The sequence below is a fragment of the Plectropomus leopardus genome, chromosome 21, assembly GCF_008729295.1.
Source record: "Plectropomus leopardus isolate mb chromosome 21, YSFRI_Pleo_2.0, whole genome shotgun sequence".
In the NCBI taxonomy this organism is placed as follows: domain Eukaryota; kingdom Metazoa; phylum Chordata; class Actinopteri; order Perciformes; family Serranidae; genus Plectropomus; species Plectropomus leopardus.
The window spans coordinates 647,221-667,564 of NC_056483.1; the positions used below are offsets into that span (position 1 = coordinate 647,221).

Below are 20,344 nucleotides of genomic sequence, written 5' to 3' on the forward strand. Positions count from 1 at the left end.
GTCTTTCTGCGAGCTGCTTTAACAGAAGAGGAATAACAGATAATTAAACTGTCAGCGCTCTCGGCTCGGCGCGCTCTGGGAGAGAGGATCACTGAGATTAAGGCAGATCTGTCCGTCCTGACTCAGCTTCGACATCGAGCTGCTGTGTGACCACGCTGAGTCACCGCCGTCGCTCTCAGCCTTCAGGTGGTCGCGCTGTGTCGACCGGGCCGGACTGGATCGCATCACCCATGTGTCCGCCTCGACAGCTGCTCGTCAAAAATTAGCTGAGGTCTCCTCTTTCTCTCACCGTCATCAGCTTCAATTCTCATGTTTTACAAAGTACTGCATGAAGATACCCAGTGATGGAAAATACTGTAACTAAATATTTCCATTTTCTGCTACTTTATACTTATATAGCTATGACGACGGCAGCACATGTAGATACAGCAGCCGGTAGCTCCTCAAATCTTTGCTGCTTTTTTTTTTTTTTCTTATATTTTTTATTTTTTCGACGATAAAGAAGCACTTATCAACATCAGAGAAAGTTGTGTGGAGTTTGAACTGAACACAGCAAACCACGAGAGGATCAGCACCAACAGCATACGCCGAGCGGCCAGTCAGACCAGAGGGGAGAAACAAAACCGAAAGACGAAGAGAGGGAGGAGAGCCGGCATCAGGGCGAGGCTGACCAAGCCTTCTTATGGCCAATGTCCGCTCGCAAGAGAAAAAAGTGGATGAGATGTGATTGAGACTCACTCAGCAATGAATCAGAGACTGCTCTGCACACATCTTCACAGAGACATGGTTAACCCCTAACATCCCAGATCAAACTGTTACACTGGATGGACAGGCCTTGTTCAGAGCCGACAGGACACAAGACTGATGCAAATTAAAAAAATGCACTGTAGGAACTTTATGATGCCATCAGCAGCAACCAGACAGAATCTTCATAGCAGCTGCCAATTTTAATCAACTCATCCTTCAACTCCAGTTGATGAAGCAGGATCAAGGATAATTGTAATATTATTTTTTTAGATTTTGTTCAGAAAATGACTGATGAACCTTCCCTCTACCATCTTACACTCTACTACATGTCAGAGGGACATTTGTACTTTTTACTCCATTTCAGCACTTTGTGTTACAGTTTGCTTGTATGAAAAGTGCTATAAAAATAAAGTCTGACTTGTTGATTCATCGATTTAAGTTTACGCCAAAAATGTCTTCTACGTGATTATTTTAACCAGCCCAGTACCCGGTTTTGGCGTCACGCTGATCCTTTTTTTTTTTTGTTCATTGCACTTGCTGTTAGGCTCATTTGCTTTTATTTGTGTGTTTTGTTTTTATATTATCGAAATAAAGATTCATCCATTCATTTAAACACTCGCACGCGGAAAGCACTGACAGTGCGGTACTTTTGACGAGTTTGGAGTGAGAATGGGCTGAAGTTCGGAAATTGCTGCTGTAGGTCAGAAATTTCTACTTCTGGAGAACTACTTTATACTGTGAATCTTTGCACATCACCTGGTCAATCATTTTGCACACTGTTGCACAAAACTGTGCAGATCTTCAATTTAAAGAAACATTTTTCTGTATTTTTAAAAAATTTTCTATAATTTTATTTCTATTTTCTTTTGCATTATGTTTCATTATTATGCACCAAATCACATTCCTTGTGTGTGCAAACCTACTAGGCAATAAAAGCGTTTCAGATTCTCATTTGCGGTAAGGAACCAATTTAACCCTTGGTTCTTGTAAATGCAGCTGTATTAGGTTCTCGTGGTCAAAAAAAAAGGACAATAAAGTTCTGGTCACGAGCTTCGGTCAATGCTCCAGATTACTTGATTATTTAATCTTCTCTGAAACAGGTCTTTCACATTTTACAGGACGTAACGTGAACATTTGTGTCTTTGATGGGAGTCAATGGCCATGAAAAACACACTGAAGTCACACAAAAAGGAGCTGAATGCAAAGTAAACGCTGAGCGGAGGATTGTGAGGCTCAGGAGGGTTTTCCAGCTCTGCAATAAAAGCTATAGAGCCGCTCTCAGGTTTCACACGGCGACAAAGGTTGCAGATAATAAGCGGGAGGTTGGTTTCAGCCTTGCAGGACTGATGTCTGAACAGAGAGCCGCGGCGCTGCCTCGTCCGTCAAACAGCAGCTCGTGTTGTCTCAGCGCCCGGCGCAGGAAAGGTCAGGCCTGCTGCTCCGACACTGAACAAACAGCACAGCGCTGTATGGGGCTTTTCAGCTCCACACACACACACACATTATCACCTACACACAAACGCACCAAAGACGGCTTTGGACACCCGTGGGCTCACGTAGGCACACACACACACACACACACACACACACACACACACACACACACACGGATAAATGCGATGCGTGTGAGGCAGCCTGGGACACCTGTTGTAGGGCAGCAGCAGCAGAGCCGAGCGGAGGTGTTGACACAGCAGCAGCGACACACAGTTTGTGTGATTTTTAGCGTCAGGGCTGCAACAAACTGTGTGTTGCACCTGAAATCAGTGACATCAGAGTCTGACACACCCTGAACACACCCTCGCTTCAGCAAGAGGTGACAATTTCAACCGCAGGAGGTCAGAGCGATTGTTAATGGCGAGCGCAGGCTGGGTTACGTCGTTATGTTCTGTCCCGTGACATATTTACGGCTGCTAAAGGGGTTTAAATATAGTCCTTTAAATGTGATTGGATCAAAAGTGGACGTGGCTCATCTGAGCAGAGCTGCAGTCGACCTCCACACACACGCACGCACACGCACGCACACACACACACAAACACACACACCTGTCGCACCTCCTTTGTTAGACCAGGACGAGGATTTTAAGGGTTAAACAAATAAACAAAACAAACCTCCACATTCTTTGTTCTCACAGGAATACCAGCTGAAACCCAAACACACACCTCCCATTAACCCCTTAGGGCCCGCTTTAATAGTGCATACACTCGTATCGATCTGTGCACAAAATACACTTTTCAAGAATTTTTAAAAAAAAATTATACATTAATATTTTCATTAACTTAATTTTTTTAACCATCATTAGCACTAATCAAAATTATTAAATATTCATTAATTTTCAGAATGTTATCCCTCTAAATGCCAGGTTTTTGTCATGATACCACTACGTTTTTAGATGAAAAGGGTTGTTTTTTTTTTTAATTTAATACATGCAAAGTATTTTTTTCTTTTTAATCACAGCCGAGGAAATGTCAATGATTAGCAACAACACTGATTTTTAAATATTATTATTTTGTGCGGTGTCAAATACTGACACTCTATACACAAAGGCACTTTTAAAAAAGTCATATATTTTATAAATATATATTTTCCACTTTCATTGAGTTTATTTTTTAACCATCATCAGTCCTAATCAAAAATATCAAATATTCATTAATTTTCAGAATTTTATCCCTTTAAATGCCAGGTTTTTGTCATGATGCCACTTTGTTTTTTGATGAAAAAAAGGTTTTTGTTTGTTTTTTTAAAATATACTACACGCTAAGTAAATGTTTTAAATTATTACCATTATTAGCAGCAATACTGATTTTTATACATTATTATTTTTTGTGCACTGTCAAATACTCACACTCAAGATATGTAGTAGAGACTTTAAAAAAGAAATTAATAAAAGGTATTAAGTGTATTTTGGGGCAAAATATGGATGCTGCACACACATTTTCAACCCGAAATCACGAAAAAAAAAAAAAAAAACCTCAACAGCCAGCACAATGTCAGAAATGTAATATTTGACCAAATATTATGACCGGCCGAGTGGACGTTTGCGCCAAATTTCAGGGAAATTTCCCTGAAAGATATCACCGCCAGCTCCTGCAGCAGAAACGGGACTAACTCATTATTTAGAGTCAATGTTTTTGAGATAATAAGTAATTATTTTGGGAACGTTTCTCCCTGCAGTCATTCCTCCTTCCAATCTACAGTCCTGACCGCCTGTCTCTATCTGATCTACCGTCCGTCCTCTTTCACTGTCCTGCAAACTGTCCTCACGTCCTCCCTGCTGTCCAATGGCACCATTAACCCACTCGTCCGTCTCCCCTCTCACACCTGCAGTCCTTTCTCCTTCTGGTCCTTATTTGCTACCGTCCAACTTCTCCTTCCCAGAAATCCAAAAACACGATATTTCTAAACTGAGGAGTTTTCGTTAATAATCGCCACCAGAGGAAAGGTCAGAGGTCGTGACACGAACTTCACGACTGTTTTCAAGCAGATTCAGACACAGGACTTTTCGGCAAATGTTATTCTCTGAAACGACCATCGATACTCCTTATCGGCTCTTTTTCATGACTATAACAGCTTTTTAGAATTTTTTTTTTTTAAATAATGAATTCAGAACAGGATCAGAATTGAATATTTATATTTATATATTTCATTTGTACTGGGAAGGGACTTATGGGTTTTTTTTTCCCCATTTTTTTAGGATAACTAAATAATTTTTTAAATAGCAAATAAATCAATGTTTTTTACATTAAAAGAAAACATGCATGTCTATGGGCCAACAGTTTTGGAAAAGTGGAATTTGTGTTGATTTATTAAGAAAACATGCCTGTAGTTTGGGCATGTGACACAAAAACAAAAACCAAATCTGAGCTTTAAATTGTGATATTTAATCAAAATCACTATTCTATGTCCTAAAAATAGTGATATTTCATCGAAAAAGTTTTTTTCTATGTCTTAAAAGTGTGAAAGTTTATCAAACTCACTATTCTTTGTCTTAAAATGTTGATATTTCATCAAAATGATGCTATTCTTGGCATGGTAACCTCCACAGAAGCTTGTTTTCACCCAAAAAAATTCCCATTAGTCACAGCCAGAAACTGTAAAAAAAAATCATTTGATTCACTTCATCTACCTTTTTATTTGCACAACAGATGCTGACGCACAGGTTTTGAGGTTTTTTACCATAATGGCACAAACACAAGTTGACCCTGATTGTGACGCTGAGTATTGAGTTTGAGGAATTAGATGCAAATAATTAGAAAAGAGAAAATGCAGACGGCGTCACATCTCAGTTTGGTTATTTTCACAAGCTTTTATCCTCTGCAGGTGGTTTGTTTGTTACATAACGGATATGTAAACCTGATCAGGCGGCACACTGGAGGTAATGTGTGTGTGTGTGTGTGTGTGTGTGTGTGTGTGTGTGTGTGTGTGTGAGATTCATCCAGAAGGTGGAAGGTCATCGGGAAACTCCGACGCACGCAGCTGCAGCTCTGACTGATATTCTGGGTTTTGTTTTTTTGGCGTTCACGGTCCTCTTTTCTTCCCTCGACGCCGTCACAAACAAATTAAATCAAACCATTTGCATGCTGAATAAATCAACAAGAATTTAAATATTTCCACGCCAACAGACCCTGAAAATGACTGAACATGATGACCAGAAGACGCAGTGGATGCAGGAAATCCACGCTGAGCAAATCAGCACGCTGCGTCACGAACACAAAAATACATTTAATTGTATTTTAGTGATTTTTCCCAAAAATGTTCGCTATTAAACACTTCAAGGACCATATAACAGACACAAAGACTAACATACTGATAGGACAAGACAGGAGGCGCTTGTGATTTAAAGGTCATGATACTAAGGGACTGTCTGTTATTTATGAGGGGGGGGGGGGTGCAAACAAGGGGGAGGCACCTCAAATGCTTTTTATAGCACTGTGGAGGGACTTTTTAATTTGGCTTAAGGGAGAGACAACCAGATCTAAGTGCTTGGTTTTTGTACATATTTTACCATCGATTTTTAAAGAAAACATGCCACCTAATCCTGCTGAGGAGATTTCCTTTTCTTTTAAAAAAAATTAACAAAATGTACATAATTTATTGTAGCCAGAAACTTTCTGACAGTTCTTGGACACATCATGTGGGACGCATGCTTACGTCAAAAAAAAAAATTTTTTTTTTAAAAATCTGAGGTTAGCATTGTAATTTATTATATAATTATTATGAAAATCACTTTTTCTACACCTTAAAATAGATATATTTCATTAAAAATACATCATTCTAGGCACGCTGACCTCTGAAGAGTCATGTTTTTGTTTTTTTTTGTATAAATCACCAAAATCCCATCATTTATCATAAACCAAAACTGTAAAAACAGAAATATTGTTGGATTTTCAAATTTAGGATGGTCCTTAGATGCATCATGTGCTTCGACAGCTTGTGTCAGGAAATAATTTTTTTTTGTTTTTTTTTTAAACATCAACAAATTTGATCTTAACAATGTAATAAATGTGGGACGGTCCTTGGACACAGCATACGCAACAAACGCTTTCGCCAGAAAAATAAAATTTAAATTTGACATTAAAATAGTGATATTTCGTCAAAATTACTTGATTCTACGTCTTTGAACAATGATATTTTATCATATCAATTTATTCTAGGCATGTTAACCTCTGAAGAGTTTTTTTTTAACTAACAAAAATTACAGCATTTAGCATACGCAGACAGCATTAAAGCAGAAATTATCGCTGGATTTTCACTCCATCAAAATCAATTTCTTATAGGCAAGTTAGCCTCAGAAGAGGCGCGTTTTCTTTAAAAATTACCAAAAGTTTCACCGTTTATTTTAAACAGAAACTGTAAAAACAGAAATTATTGTTGATTTTTTAAAATTTCGGACAGTTCTTGGACACAGCATGTGCAATGAACCAAAAACAAATTTGAGCTTAAAGTAGTGCTTCCTCATCAAAATTCCTTTATTCTACGTGTTTAAATAGCAATATTTCACCAAATCACTTCATTCTAGGCATGTTAACCTCCTAAGAGGCATGTTTTCTTTAAAAATTACAAAAAATCAAAGCATTTATCATAGCCAGAAACCTTAAAAACAGAAATTAATGCTGGGTTTTCAAATATCTCACTGCCCTCGGATACATCATGCATGTGCAAGCGAATCTTTGCTTAAATTAGTGATATTATCGTCAAATTTACTTTGTTTCACATCTCACTTAAAATTTAAAAATTAACTGTTTGCATGAACCAACCAGCATGCACAACAAGAGTGAAAGGGACCGTTTTTAAAAATCGAAATTTATGGTGCAGGGAGGGTCGTGCATTTTCCATCAGTCACTCAAGAAAAAATATTTGGGACTTTTGGGAGAGCCAAAATAAAAAATAAACAAAGTCACACCCCAGCTGCTCCTCTCCTCTGATAAATAAACAACAGTCCCCAGATATTTCATATTGGTAATACAATCATAAATTTTAGAGGAATATTATGATATCCAAGGGCTACAAACCCATTTAAGTATGTATATATACACACACACACACACACATATATATATATACATATATGACAGAAGAGATGCCATACTGTAAAAGGGTTTCTATTGAGGAGCATTACATCAGCAAAATATCATATTACACTTGAATAAAAGACGTAAACAAAGATATGAGCAGCAAACACAGCCTCACACGCGCCTCCACTTACATAAACAGAGCCGGTTAATTAATGGAAAGTGGTGGCTCGGCTCGGCTCGGCTCGGCTCGACACGGCACGGCTGATAAGCAGTTGCATGGGAACAGAGGAAACGGAGTCTCTGGAGGCGAAAAGAGGCTCAAAACAGGGACGGAGACGAGCCTGAGATGTACTTTAAAGTCCGCTGTGAAGACCAAAAAGAGCGTGCGTCACCCCAAAAATCACTCCGCGTGCGCAAACAATGAGCATCATGAGGGGTTCAGAGTTTTATGTGTAAATGAGCTCTTTTTTGATATAAAAATGTTGATTTTCTATTGCAATGTAAAGCATGCACTGGAGTATTTGTGCAGAAATATGAGTTTTTACGCGCAATTTTAAGTGAAAACGTGCGTAAATTCGGTGCCAAGCGGCTGAAAGTGAGTCATTTTTGTCTTAGTGGGGAAATAAATCCTAACATTAAACATTTATAGTTGGCAGATGTGTTTTTTACTCAGTGTCGCAGGTGTTTTGCTTCGCAATGGCTGTAAAAGGTCAGAGTTCACCCAAAGCTTTACGCACCGATGGAGAAACAAAACGTACTCACATGTGAAACTCCTGCGTTAAAAAACTGCGGGTTTGTTTTGGATGTCGCGTTCACACCATCACCGCTCCGCCGCGCCCCGCTCACTGCTGCCAAATCCCATCCGGAGAGGAGGCGCGAAGTGGCCGATCCATGAGCAGAAACTCCGCGCGGCGCCACAAACAGAAAAAAAAAGTGTTTGGAATATTTCAAAAAATGAAAAAATCTCTTTTGTGTTTTTACATCCACGCAGAGCGACAGAGATGCTGCAGGAGCGCTGAGGAGGAGCGCAGAAGTGTGCCTCCAGCAGCGGAGGGGGGAGCGGACCGTCGCGCTTCAGTCCAGCCGGGGAGGACAAAGTGCGCACCGGGCTGCTTCACTCCGTCTGCTCCGCGTCCTCCGGCATCCTCCCCAAAAAAACTTGAGCCGCTGTAATCCTCCGGAGCGGCTTCAGCTTCCCGTTATTCCCCCTTGATACCGAAAATAAAATAAAACCTCCACCTCGGAGATTTTTTTTTAATTTCTTCTCATCCTTTTTCAGGTGTGATAATTAACAAGACCTCCAAAATAAAAGTCCCCTCGCGGCTCCAGCTGTTGCTTTTATTTTTTCTTTTTCTTTTTGGAGAAATTAATTAGAATTTTTTAAACAAAAAGAAAGTGGGAAGTTTTGCGGTCAGAGCGGAGTGTTTTGCTGCGTTTCGGTGCGTCGGTAGGTCGGTAGGCTGGTAGGGCTGACCGGCCGGACTCCCATCATCCCCGCCGCTTGATCGCCCCCTGCACGCGGACGGGGAGAGAGAGAGAGAGCGAGAGAGAGAGAGAGAGCGGGGGAGTATCGCGAGGTTACGCCCTAAGTCCCGTTTGTCTCGCGCTGATATTTCTCTCTTTTCATTAGAGACAGAAACTTTATTTACATGCTGCTCCTGAACCATCTTTATAAGAAGAAATCACATTTATTAACATTAAAAGGTAATAAAAGCATATTTCAGAGCAGAAGCATCAATGTGATGGTTTCATCACCACCAAGTGTTGATTTAAGCATCGTCTAAAGACCAGTATCTCAAAATGAAAAGTGATGCTCAACGCACGGCCCTAAAGCCAAATCTGGCCCCTGATAGGGTGCCAGGTGGCCCCCCAACCATTTTGTAATTCACAATAAATAATACAATTATTCGCGCTGGGAACTGTTTTTGTACTTTTAGTATCCAGAAGGTGTCGGAGTACATAAAACAGCATCAAAATAAAGCTTGTTGATCAAAAAAAGGGACTGTGGAGGATCCACCACATCCCCGATAGAGGTCCTCACTAAAACCCTAACATCCTAAAATCCTAGAAATGTCCCAAAACCTTAGAAACAATCTGAAATCCTCGAAACCTGCTGATATCCTAGAATTGTCCTTAAATCCAAGAAATGTCCTAAACTGCGAGAAAAATCCTAAAATAGAAAAGAAAGTGACAGTGGAGGATCCCCTGACAGAGGTCCTAGATAAGACCCTGATGTCCTAAAATCCTAGAATTGTCCAAGAATCAGTCCAAACGTCCAATATTCAGAGTAACGTGCTAAAATCAGAGAAAAGAGCAATTATCCAGAAATGTCCGAAAGTCCTATAAACATCCTAAAATTGCAGAAATGTCCTGAAATCCAAGAAACATCCTATAATTCTAGAAATGTCCAAAAATCCTAAAAATATCCTAAAATCTTCAATATGTCTTAAAATTCTTGAAATGTCCTGGAATCCTGAAGCTTTCCTAAAATCTTTGAACTGTCCCAAGATCCTTGAAATGTTCTAAAATCCTCCAAACGTCCTAATATCCTGGAAACGTGGGGCTGCTGCATTGCCGGCCGAGCTGCAGACTGCTGCTCAAGACCAACAAACAACAAAACTGGTTGTGATTCATCGAGTCCTCGTTGAGTTTCCAGCAGGCGGGGACAGTGTCTCTAAAAAAAAAAAGGGGTTTTTTTTTTTGGGACATTGCCGCTTTTCCAGCAGGGATTGTGTCCCCAGAAGTCACGTATTTTAAGCCAAAACTTCCCTAACCATGCCCAAATGTTATTTCTCTGCCCAGCACAACAATTTGTGGGGATTTTGCCCACAAACCATTTTTAAAACCAAAATATGATCTTTCCCTCACCAAAACCAAGTGGGTTTTGTGCCGACACATAACAGCGATAACCACCAACATGAAGTTCATCAGTAGTCAGAAATATATAATGGCCACATTTTCCAGGCCATGAGTTGAATTTTTATATCACGTTTTACGTATTTTTTTTTTTTTTTTTTTTTTTTAACTGACCACTTTGCAATCTGTGCTTATTGGCCACAAACTGTTTATCTTGATGGAGAAACAGCAAATAAACACAAACAACCAAACTTCAACACTCCAGCTCACCGGTATGCAAAAATACTGCAGCATCACTGACAGAAACATGACTTTCTATGCAGCTTTTTAAGGAAAAATATGACAGAGATGCTCTAAAACTCACAAAACAGAGTGCAAACAAAGGCTGCAATCTAAATTAAACATTTTAACAAACTTTGACACAGCTTTGCAGACGAATAAAACTCGCCTTTATCAGTTGCTCTGACAATAAACTCTGAAGAAACATAAAGTTTCCGCTGTGTGACCGCCAGCATTTTCATCTGGCAATTAGTTTGCACAGAGACAACATCTGACTTTTCAAGTGCAAAGAAAACTCGAATATTCACAGGGACAACTCTGCAGCATTTGCAGAAATTAAAAATAATAAACAGCTATGAAGGAAATATGTGATTCTGCACCAAATCAAGACGGACACTGATCCAAAAAACACCAACAGATAAATAAAAGTGATATTTGTCAAAGTCTGCATGGACAGTCAGTCTGATTTTTTAGGCTGATATAATTTATATAGATTTATAATAATTATAATAATAATAATAAAAACAGTGACCATGCTGCTGTATGGGAGAAGTAATTGGATCTAATTTCTCCTCAATTCCAAACCTGGACTTGCAAATGAGACAAATAAAAAAAGGACGAAAAAGAAAAAGAAAAGTTGCAAAAATGTTTCTGTGATTCATTTATGAGTCACATTAAAGTCGTGACGGTATGAATGATGTGCAGAGGCCACATGATGTGGGAAAAAGAGCAAATAAAACACAATCTTAACCAAAGAAATGATCATTAAGGACCAAAAAAGGAGAGAGGAGAAGAGAGAAGGAGGTGACTCACCTGAGAGTGAGACTCTCATCAGTCTGTGGAGTCGTGCCGCCTCCTGCTGGGTGACGGAGGAACTGCAGGAGGAGAAGAAAAAGTCAGCGAGACGGACGATGCTTCCTGTCAGCACCCACCTGATGATCTTAATTTTGTCTTCTTTTTGTCTTGATTGCAGTGTTCTGTTTCCTGTTTGTTACACGACTGAATTTGTAACAAAAAAAAATACTCAGTAAAAAAAAACTAATAACAGATGCATGAAATAAAATAAAACAAAATAAAAGACATAAAATTAAACAATAAAGACAAAAAAGACAACAAAAAAAGACATCAAATCAAATCAAATCAAAAAGACTGAAATAAATGTTAAAAATGCTTTACACACACTCACAGGGAGCAGGAAACAGCAGTCAGGTCGTCCGTCCGCTCCTGCAGGCCAACAGACCTCAGTGTCCTGTGGGTGCGTTTGTTTCGTCCATCTGAACCGGCAGCTCTTCACTGTGAGGTCCATCAGCTTCAGTCTGCAACACACACACACACACACACACACACACTTTTTCATTTTTCTCTACCTAATCTTCACACAATGTTCTTTTTTTGTTTACATTTCTCTTTATTATTTTTTTCACAAATATTTAGGTAATTTTCTTTTTTGTTTACATTTCTTTTATTTTTTTTCACTAATTTTGAGGAAATTTTCTTTCTTTCTTTAACTATTTTTTTCTTATTTTTATACATTTATTTTGATTTTCTTTCCCACCATCTCAACTTGCTCTCTTTTTTTTCCACAAAGTTTGGGGTTTAGGTTTTTTTTACTTTTTTTTCCTTTTTTTACACACATTTTGGGGTAATTTTCTTGTTTTTTTACTCTATTTTTAATTGTTTCACACATTATGAGGTGACGTTCTTGTACTTTTTACTGATTTCTTGCACATTTAGGGTCATTTCTTCTGTGGTTGCTCACTGCCTCCTGGTGTGTTAGAAATAAACGTCTCTGAGGTGTCAAAGGGTTAAACGGAGCTGAGGGTCCCTGTATCTTCAGGTCATTGGATTCTCCTTTAAAAACGACGATCAAAAACAAAAAAACGAGCGGTTATTGAATTTTCGGTTAGAAAGCAAGAATTAAAACACTTAAACTGCTAACATATATATATATATGTAACTGTTTACGACCATATTTAGGCTACAGACGTGGTCTTCGTCACATTAGCTGCGTATTAATAAATAATCAGTCTGCGCGATGCCATAACGGACTGTAGCATTAGCTTGTTTTTAGCTAGCACGTTATTTTTAAACCCCGTTTTTAACGGCTGAGGAACATTTAGCGCGAAACTATCTGACAAATAAACTCCAGCCGGACTTTATCTGACTGCTGCCCGCAGTTCTTACCGGTCTGAAGCAGCTGCGTCACTTTAGGCCGGTGTTACCTGTCGGCGGAGCTCCTGCAGGTGTTTCAGACGCGATTAGAGACCGCGCCTTTTTCTTCTTCTTCTTCTTCTACGGCTTTACTGCCGGCTGACACTCACGCTTCTCGGCGCATCACCGCCCCCTGCTGGACCGACGGCGGAGGGACGAAAAGTGCGGAGATGAAATTTAAACCTTTTTAAAACCTGACTTTAACTATTTCAAAAACACGTGAAGAAGGCATTGAGCAACTTGAAAAAATTCTTCAGAAAATTATAAATAACAAAAAAAAAAAGCTGTAAAATTTACATATTTAATGATATAAATACAAGGATTATACATGTGGGTATTAGATATTTTTTACTATTTTTTTTAATAATATCTAATTATTGCCCACCACAGACAATTTTCAGATCTTTTTTTTTCAATTTGCAGGATATTTCTTGCCAAACTGCTCATTATATTTTTATTTGTTGCTGTTGTTAAACCGCTTATTTGAAAGGAATCAAACCAATTTTCTCAGGTGTCAGAGGTTAAAATGGTTGTGAATGGCATCCAAATGCAACACAAGAAATCTGATGTTAAACCAGGTGTTAAAATGGAAAATGGAAAAGGTCAAATTTAAAATGGCAAATAATAGCATGCAAATTACTGATAAATAAATTTAAAAAGAATTTCTGTTTTAATATAATATATAAGTTTAATATATGTTTCCATTCAGGCTTTTTCATTTCTTGTAATAAGTTTCATATTTAATGTTTCTCTCTTCTTATTTCCATTGTCATTTTTAATTTTATTTTTACAATTTTAGATTTCAGTTAAAGCATTTCCATTCAAGCTTTTGCATTTTAAATAACATTTTTATTATCCCTTTACATTTTCAACTCATCATTTCACAGATTAAATTTGCTTTTTCCACTTCCTTTTTCTTAAGCTATGGCTTGATTATTTCAAGTAGTGTAGTATAATAGAAATATTTTTTAATTTATGTCTTGATTTTCTATTTGGACTTTTGATTTGAATTATGAATAAAAATATCCTCCACATAGAATAACATGGAAAAGGATCACAATGTCTCTGCTACACCTGCTTTATTTTATTTTATTTTTTATTTTATTAATAAAAAGAGGTCCTCCAGGATTATACTTGACATTGATGTGAATTGTAGTTTTTTTTAGGGATGCACGGAAACGGTTCTGCGTTTATTTTGGCATTGCCCCACTGTGAAGAAAAATCTGGCAAAACTTGTGCTTTTATCACTGAGAATATTAATGAGACTCTTGTCTTGCTTTGGAGGAATGCTTTTTTTTGTCTTCTGGAAAAAATTACACAGGAAAAAAAACTCAAGTTTGAGCCTGATTATTCAAATAATGGCCAAATTCCACATCCCAAAAATGTGAATTCACAGGTAAGAAACAAAAAAAAACCCAAAACATTCACTAAATTCAACAGTAAAAAAAGAGTTAAAACTGTAACAGCTTGTAATGTGGTTAATCATTTTATATAGCTCTTTATCTCCCCCTAGTGTTTCATTTAAGAGCTTAAAAAGCTTTTTTTCCTTTTCTTTATGTGTTCCCCTTTGTTCATGTTATGTAGTTATACTACAAAGTAATAAGTCATTTTTTTATTTCATTGGGAAATAAAAAATAATTTACAGACAAAATGATAATCCTTTTCCAAATTGTTCATCATGGATTTACAAAAACAACATAAAACTCACAGAATGCATCATTTATCATTTAGTCATTACTTCTTAAATGTCGTCTATTTCTTTATAGATCAATATATACATTTACAAAAAAAATATGAATGGCTATTTGAATGTACTATTACTTATTAGTTAAATGTTCCATTACCATTTCTGACACTTGTGATCCTCTGTACATTTTCAGGTGCTAATATAAACGTAATATAAACGTTAATTTCAAGAAAACAAAAAAAACTTTGAAATGAAACACATATCTTCAGATGTTGACAAAGTGTTCATGATTCAAATTCAAAACCTTTATTGCCTCACAGCAGAGAGCACAAGTGTTGTGACACAGAAACACACTTAAAAGTTCCTTTTCTTCTTCCTCTCTCGCGTCTTCACTGGACTGAATCACTTTCAGAGCAAAAGTCCACTTACAACAGGCTTTCATGGCAAACCTAATTTAAAGATGCCAATAAGTGACGTTGAGATTGAGCTGAGATTCATAATCACCCGTCAGGCTCTTGTTATTCAGCTCCATCTCAGCGCGCTGTAAAGCCACGGATCCGCCTCACGAAGAGCATTCATCAGGACTGACACGGATTCACGTCCCTTGTTCCGCACTGTGTCGAACAATTCTCGTGCTTTTTCTTCTCCGGCTTTTATTTTGATTGACTGCATTTCAGCATCATTGATAACTCGATCCTCGAGGAGTTTATCCAGAAGCTGGTCCAGAACAGGTTGAGATGTTCTTTGTATAAACTGTGTCCGAAATTCAAGCTGCTGTTTCTCTGCTGGACTGCTGTGGGCTGCTGGGACGCTGTCCTCTGCTAGGACGCTGTCTTCTACAACGCTGCTGTCCTCTGCTGGGACGTTCCTCCGGGTAACTGTCCCTCTTGTACCTAAAACATAACCAGGGGAAAACAGTATTTGTTTGATGTGTATGCACAGTGTATATAATCTAAAATTTAGAAATGTTTGAAATATTTAGAGATCCTGAGTCAGATATCATGAGGCAGCAGGTAGAGTACACAGTACCTGAGCAGGTACACAGTACACAGTACCTGAGCAGGTACACAGTACACAGTACCTGAGCAGGTACAGAGTACACAGTACCTGAGCAGGTACACAGTACAGAGTACCTGAGCAGGTACAGAGTACAGAGTACCTGAGCAAGTAAAAGAGTACAGTGTACCTGAGCAGGTAGAGTACAGTGTACCTGAGCAGGTAGAGTACAGTGTACCTGAGCAGGTAGAGTACAGAGTACCTGTACATTAGAGAGGATAATAAAATCTCTTTAAGCTGGTTAAATAAAGTTGACTGTGCGATGAACGCAGACTAACGACGAGGCATCAGGGATCAGTGACTGCAGAGCTGTTCTTTATGTTGTACTTCGTTCAGGTAAAGTGATGCAGCAGGTGGATGAAAACTTACCAGTCAGATCTGCATCATATATCCAGACTTCACTCTGGTTTTTGTCTCGGATTCTTAAGGTCGCTTCATCTGTCGTTGTGGGCAGGCGGATCTCAAACGTTGGATGGTAATTTGGTCCAAACTCCAGGTCAAACTCTGCTTCCTGAAAACCGAAGTATAAATATCACCAAGTTAACTAAGAGAAACCAACGGCAGTTTGAGGAATCGTGACGTCGTATTCCAGTACAACAAAGACTCGAAATACTCACTGCAGGTTGTATTTTAGAGGCCTGAGGACAGTGGATCGTGTAACGTTCATCTTTGATGAGTTTACATTTGGAAGGAGCATGGATGTTAACAGAACCTCGCTGTTGTGCGCTCACCTTAAGACACATCAGGACATTTAAATTAGAGGGTTTATCTCTTAGTAGAGCCTGACTAATAAACCAGCAGCTCGAATACATCTAATTACAGATACACCTGCTGAAGCATGTTTGCAGTAGGCTTGTATGGTATCATAGTATACCACGCCATTTAGAAACCACCGCGGTATGTTGTTCTATACCGTTATCCTCTTTCTATTACACTATAGTATGGAGTGCACAGCATGTACCACCAGAGCTCAGTTTGCAGTCTCTGCAGGTGGAACAGGAAGCTGAGCTGAAAGAAACAGTGACACCTACTGGTGGAGGGAGACATTACAAGACTGTAAACAGCCGGCAGAGAAAGAGACACCTTGGGGAATAACGGCACCTTTTCTGCATCTAAAATTTCAACCAAAGCCCAGCTGGACACCTAAAGGAAAATAGGCGTGAGAATATTATTCTGTTCGAGTTTGGTGGGTTTCTACTGTGGATGTATTAGTCTGAAAGCAGAAAATAAGTTTCACATTTGCTGTTCCAGGAGGTGAGGACGTAGCATCGCACAAAATTAGATACCATACAAGCTCAAGTTGTAGATCACTAAACAATGAAATGTCAGTACTGTGGGGCTGCACTAACCATTATTCCTGCAATCAATGAATCTGCTGGTTTGATCTCCAAAATTTTAGAAAATAGTGAAAAATGTCCATCACAAATGACTCGTCTTCAGACTGAGTGTGAGACACTTTGTTTGGTATGAAACTGTTTCGGTGTTCATATGAAAACGGACTTTTTTAGAGACAGACTTGAACATTTGTGAACTGTTTCTGTAAGAAAAAAAATTGTGATAGCTGTAAAATGAAGCTTTACCGGGTCCAGAGGGATGTTACTTGGCAGGAGAAGCACATACAGATTTTTCCTCCGTGTTTTGGGGTTTGGCTGTCCGAGGAAGAGCAGAACTTGGCCATTAAATGGCATTTTCAAAATCCACCTTACGAAATCCATGACAAGGCCAAAGACAGAGAAGTGAGGGACACTGACAACCACATGAGTGTCTGTAATCTTCAGTGGCGTGAGGATGCTCATTTCATCGTCAGCGATGTGGGCGACAGACAAATGGCCCTCAGTGATCCCAGCTGTGAAAATACAGAGCTGTCAAACTTTGTTTTACTGATAACAATATCAGTACTGTAATGTTAGGAAAGTCATTAAATCAGCCTGCATTGATCTATGAATGAATGACTACTTCAAACCAAAAATTAAAACATATTAAAAAATAAAACATGTTGCCAGGAAGTCAATTATTTCTTGCTTCAAACATTTGTTTATGCTAAACCAACTTTTAAAATCTTCTCATTTCTGTCATGACCTCCTCCAAAAGCTGCTACAGATTTTCCCCAGAAGAAAATATTTGTATAATCTGCCAAACATTTATCATTTATGTACAAAATGAACAGTTGTGGACCTAATACTGACCCTTGTGGGACGCCAACAATGATTGAATGTGGGTGATTATTACAATATCTGCTATTCGCAGATGCTTTACACTGTATGAAAAGTTTCTCCTTCAGTTCATGAAATCCCGACAGCATCTAAAGGCAGCAGGATTGGTTTGCTGATAAATCTACAGACTCTGAGAACTGCTGCTTTTCCATCTTTCTTTACAAACTTGGTGTCTCGTGTTTTGTATCTGAAACACATTGTAGTGCAAATGCTAATGTGGACCATTAAATACCAGTTTGTGTGATCCTGTGCAAAATGAGACCTATTCAAATTATTCTGAAATAAAAGATTTCTCCTCTCTTACCATCCGTGGTTTCACAGTGAGGGAGGTGGAGGTGACTGACGGCAGCATCCTCAGAACAGGTGATATTGAACAGCGGCCCCGCAGCCATCTTGCCGGCTGATCCGAGGAGGCTCTCATCCCATTGGACAATACTGTACAGCAGCTCCGCACTCTGAGCCATATCAAACACCAGATTAGTCCTGAGACACTGGAACACACCTGGACGAGGACACCTGAACCTGAAGGACATAAAAGGGTTATAAGAAGCTTCAGTCTATTGATTAAATGGTGCATTAATTTAAGAAACCGTGCAGACACTCTGCACTATTATTCACGTTGTATGTCCCGTTTTACATGTTTCTGGCAGCACAGTCACAACCTGTGATACATCAGATCATCAAACACATCACTGATACTTTGAGAGATTGATGACGCGTTGTGACCAAAAACTGTGTGGCAAAAATTTGCCCGGACGCTAAAATAAGTTCTAACCACAATTAGCGCTTTGAGGTTGTATGCTCTCGAGAAAGAGCCCGGTTGCACTCCAGGAGACACCTCAAGACGTTTTTGAGACATTGCATGGATGAGAATGAGACGGACGGGGTCACGTAGCTCAATTAGGCCATTTAATGTGACACCTGTCCTTGTCCTGGTACACAAGCAGCGGGGGGAGAATCTATTTACTGATGAAGTGTACGCACTGAAAGGCGGTGAAGTGTTGGTCAAAGTGTTTGAGAGAGTTGACTTCAGATATCCTGCAGGTTTCTCTTTAGTTACCTGTAGGTAGTCTTTCCAGACTCAATCAGCAGTTCAGGTGTGAACTTCAGATTGTCCTGAAACTGAAAACAACACAAAAAGAGTTCATGAGAACACACTGATTTTGGGAGAAGAAATTGGCCCTCCAACTCTCCCAGCTCTGGTACAAAATACCATCCAACTACAGTAGTTATCGTGACAGACCTAAAAGGAAGCTCACTGACAAATATACAAACATTTTAAAATAAAAAACTGACTTCTGACCTCTTCACACTCAGGCTGCTGCTGCTTCGAACTCTCCGGACCAACAGGACTCAGCTGATCCTCTTCATCCACTCTCTCGTCTCTGCTGTCCTCAGACACATCCAGCTCTGTGCTCGATGTGGACGGATCTGGTGGATGATAAGAGCCATCGGATGGAGAGAAGAAGACAAGCAGCACACGTCAAACTCAATTTCGGGAATCCTCATAAACCAAACATTCATAAACCTCTAACGGTAACATTCCCGGTTCAAGGTGAGATCAAGACCAAGTCCAAAGGGGGTCATAGCAAAGTTAAGACCAGGTTCTTACAATAAAATGAGACAACGAGAAATTCAAGACATTGACCCAATCCCTGGACACCCCTCGCCCCGAACATCGAGCCCTCGCCCGTTTGTTTTGCACATTCACATCTAGGGGTAGATCAGATTCGTGATGCGACAGAGCACGGCCGTCCAATCAGAGATATTTCAGAGGCACGCTTCAAACCCAGTATGACGGCGAATTATTGACGAGATGACTGCACAAGCAACAAAAGAAACCCACAAACGTCTCCCCTTCTGCTCCTGAGTTATGAGAGAACAAAGCAAAAGACCTGCTGTGGTTACTGGGAATAACCAGTGCTATAAAATACACCACAGCCGATCCTCCAGTTATGCCACTGCTTAATAACAGCTTACGTTCAGCTTAAGTCAGCCTCTACTCACGTTCTTCGTGTCTGTCAGGAGTCGCCCTGGTTTCTCTGTCATCCACCCTGAAGGGATAAACACCAAACAGCAGCTATTTCATCCAGAGAGTTAAAATAATTCCTCAAAATCACTCGGCTCCAGTGACAGGTGAACCTTCTCTAAAAACAATGCAATGCAAGTTGCAATACTTAAACATTTTTTCCATCATAAGAGTTTTTATTTTTTAACAGAGTTACAGTTACATGATATGTTCATCATGATTTAATGCATTTTCAGAGCCAATGCAAATATTTAAAAAGTCTAAAGTTTAAAAAGTCGAAACTGGCCCGCCAGATTGTAAACACAGTGATCAACAGGAAGAACAGGCAACATTACAGATGAGGCAGACGGACGAACGGACAGACAGACGGACTGGTGGACAACTTGACACCGCGATGCCTCTGGCCTTAGCTATAGTCAGCACGGAGGCAGACAAACAAGCCGCTGCAGTACCTCTACTGACCTCAGAGCCTCAAGCCAACGCTGTCGACTCTCCAGTTCAGCAAACGGCGGCTTCAGTTTGAAATTCTGCAGCTCGTTTCCACGCAGGTCCAGCTCTGTCCGATGGGAGGGGTTTGACTTCAGAGCTGAGACCAGAGAAGCACAGCTGATCTGTGACAACCTGCAGCTCTGCAACCTGAATAAAGAATCACAGATGTAACTGTAGAAGACAATGTTCCTGCTGGAAATCATTCAGTGTTTAATAATGTGTTCACGGCCAAAACTCTGAAACTGATCTGAAAGTGAAAAAAAA

General features: G+C 39.4%; 2 protein-coding genes across 3 annotated transcripts in view; one reads left to right on the top strand and one right to left on the bottom strand.

The window, feature by feature from the left end:
* Positions 1-14,320: 14,320 nt before the first annotated feature.
* On the bottom strand, positions 14,321-20,301 carry LOC121960392 (caspase recruitment domain-containing protein 8-like). Of its 2 annotated transcripts, none has more exons than XM_042510061.1 (9): positions 20,054-20,301; positions 19,570-19,616; positions 18,866-18,993; positions 18,623-18,684; positions 17,867-18,084; positions 16,930-17,195; positions 15,967-16,080; positions 15,719-15,860; positions 14,321-15,186 (listed from the first exon to the last, which is right to left on the bottom strand). In XM_042510061.1, the coding sequence occupies exons 1-9, from the start codon at positions 20,281-20,283 to the stop codon at positions 14,816-14,818; spliced, it is 1,578 nt and encodes a 525-aa protein (XP_042365995.1). In that variant the 5' UTR covers positions 20,284-20,301; the 3' UTR covers positions 14,321-14,815. The 2 variants fall into 2 exon arrangements, with proteins under 2 accessions (XP_042365995.1, XP_042365996.1); XM_042510062.1 differs by having other exon boundaries at positions 19,175-19,616; positions 20,054-20,084.
* The window catches only part of LOC121960951 (sodium channel protein type 5 subunit alpha-like), a 20,801-nt gene continuing 20,753 nt past the window's right edge, over positions 20,297-20,344 (top strand). The window contains exon 1 of the mRNA XM_042510857.1: positions 20,297-20,300. Within this exon, the coding sequence (XP_042366791.1) occupies positions 20,297-20,300 (4 nt within the window). The remainder of the gene's footprint in view (positions 20,301-20,344) is intronic.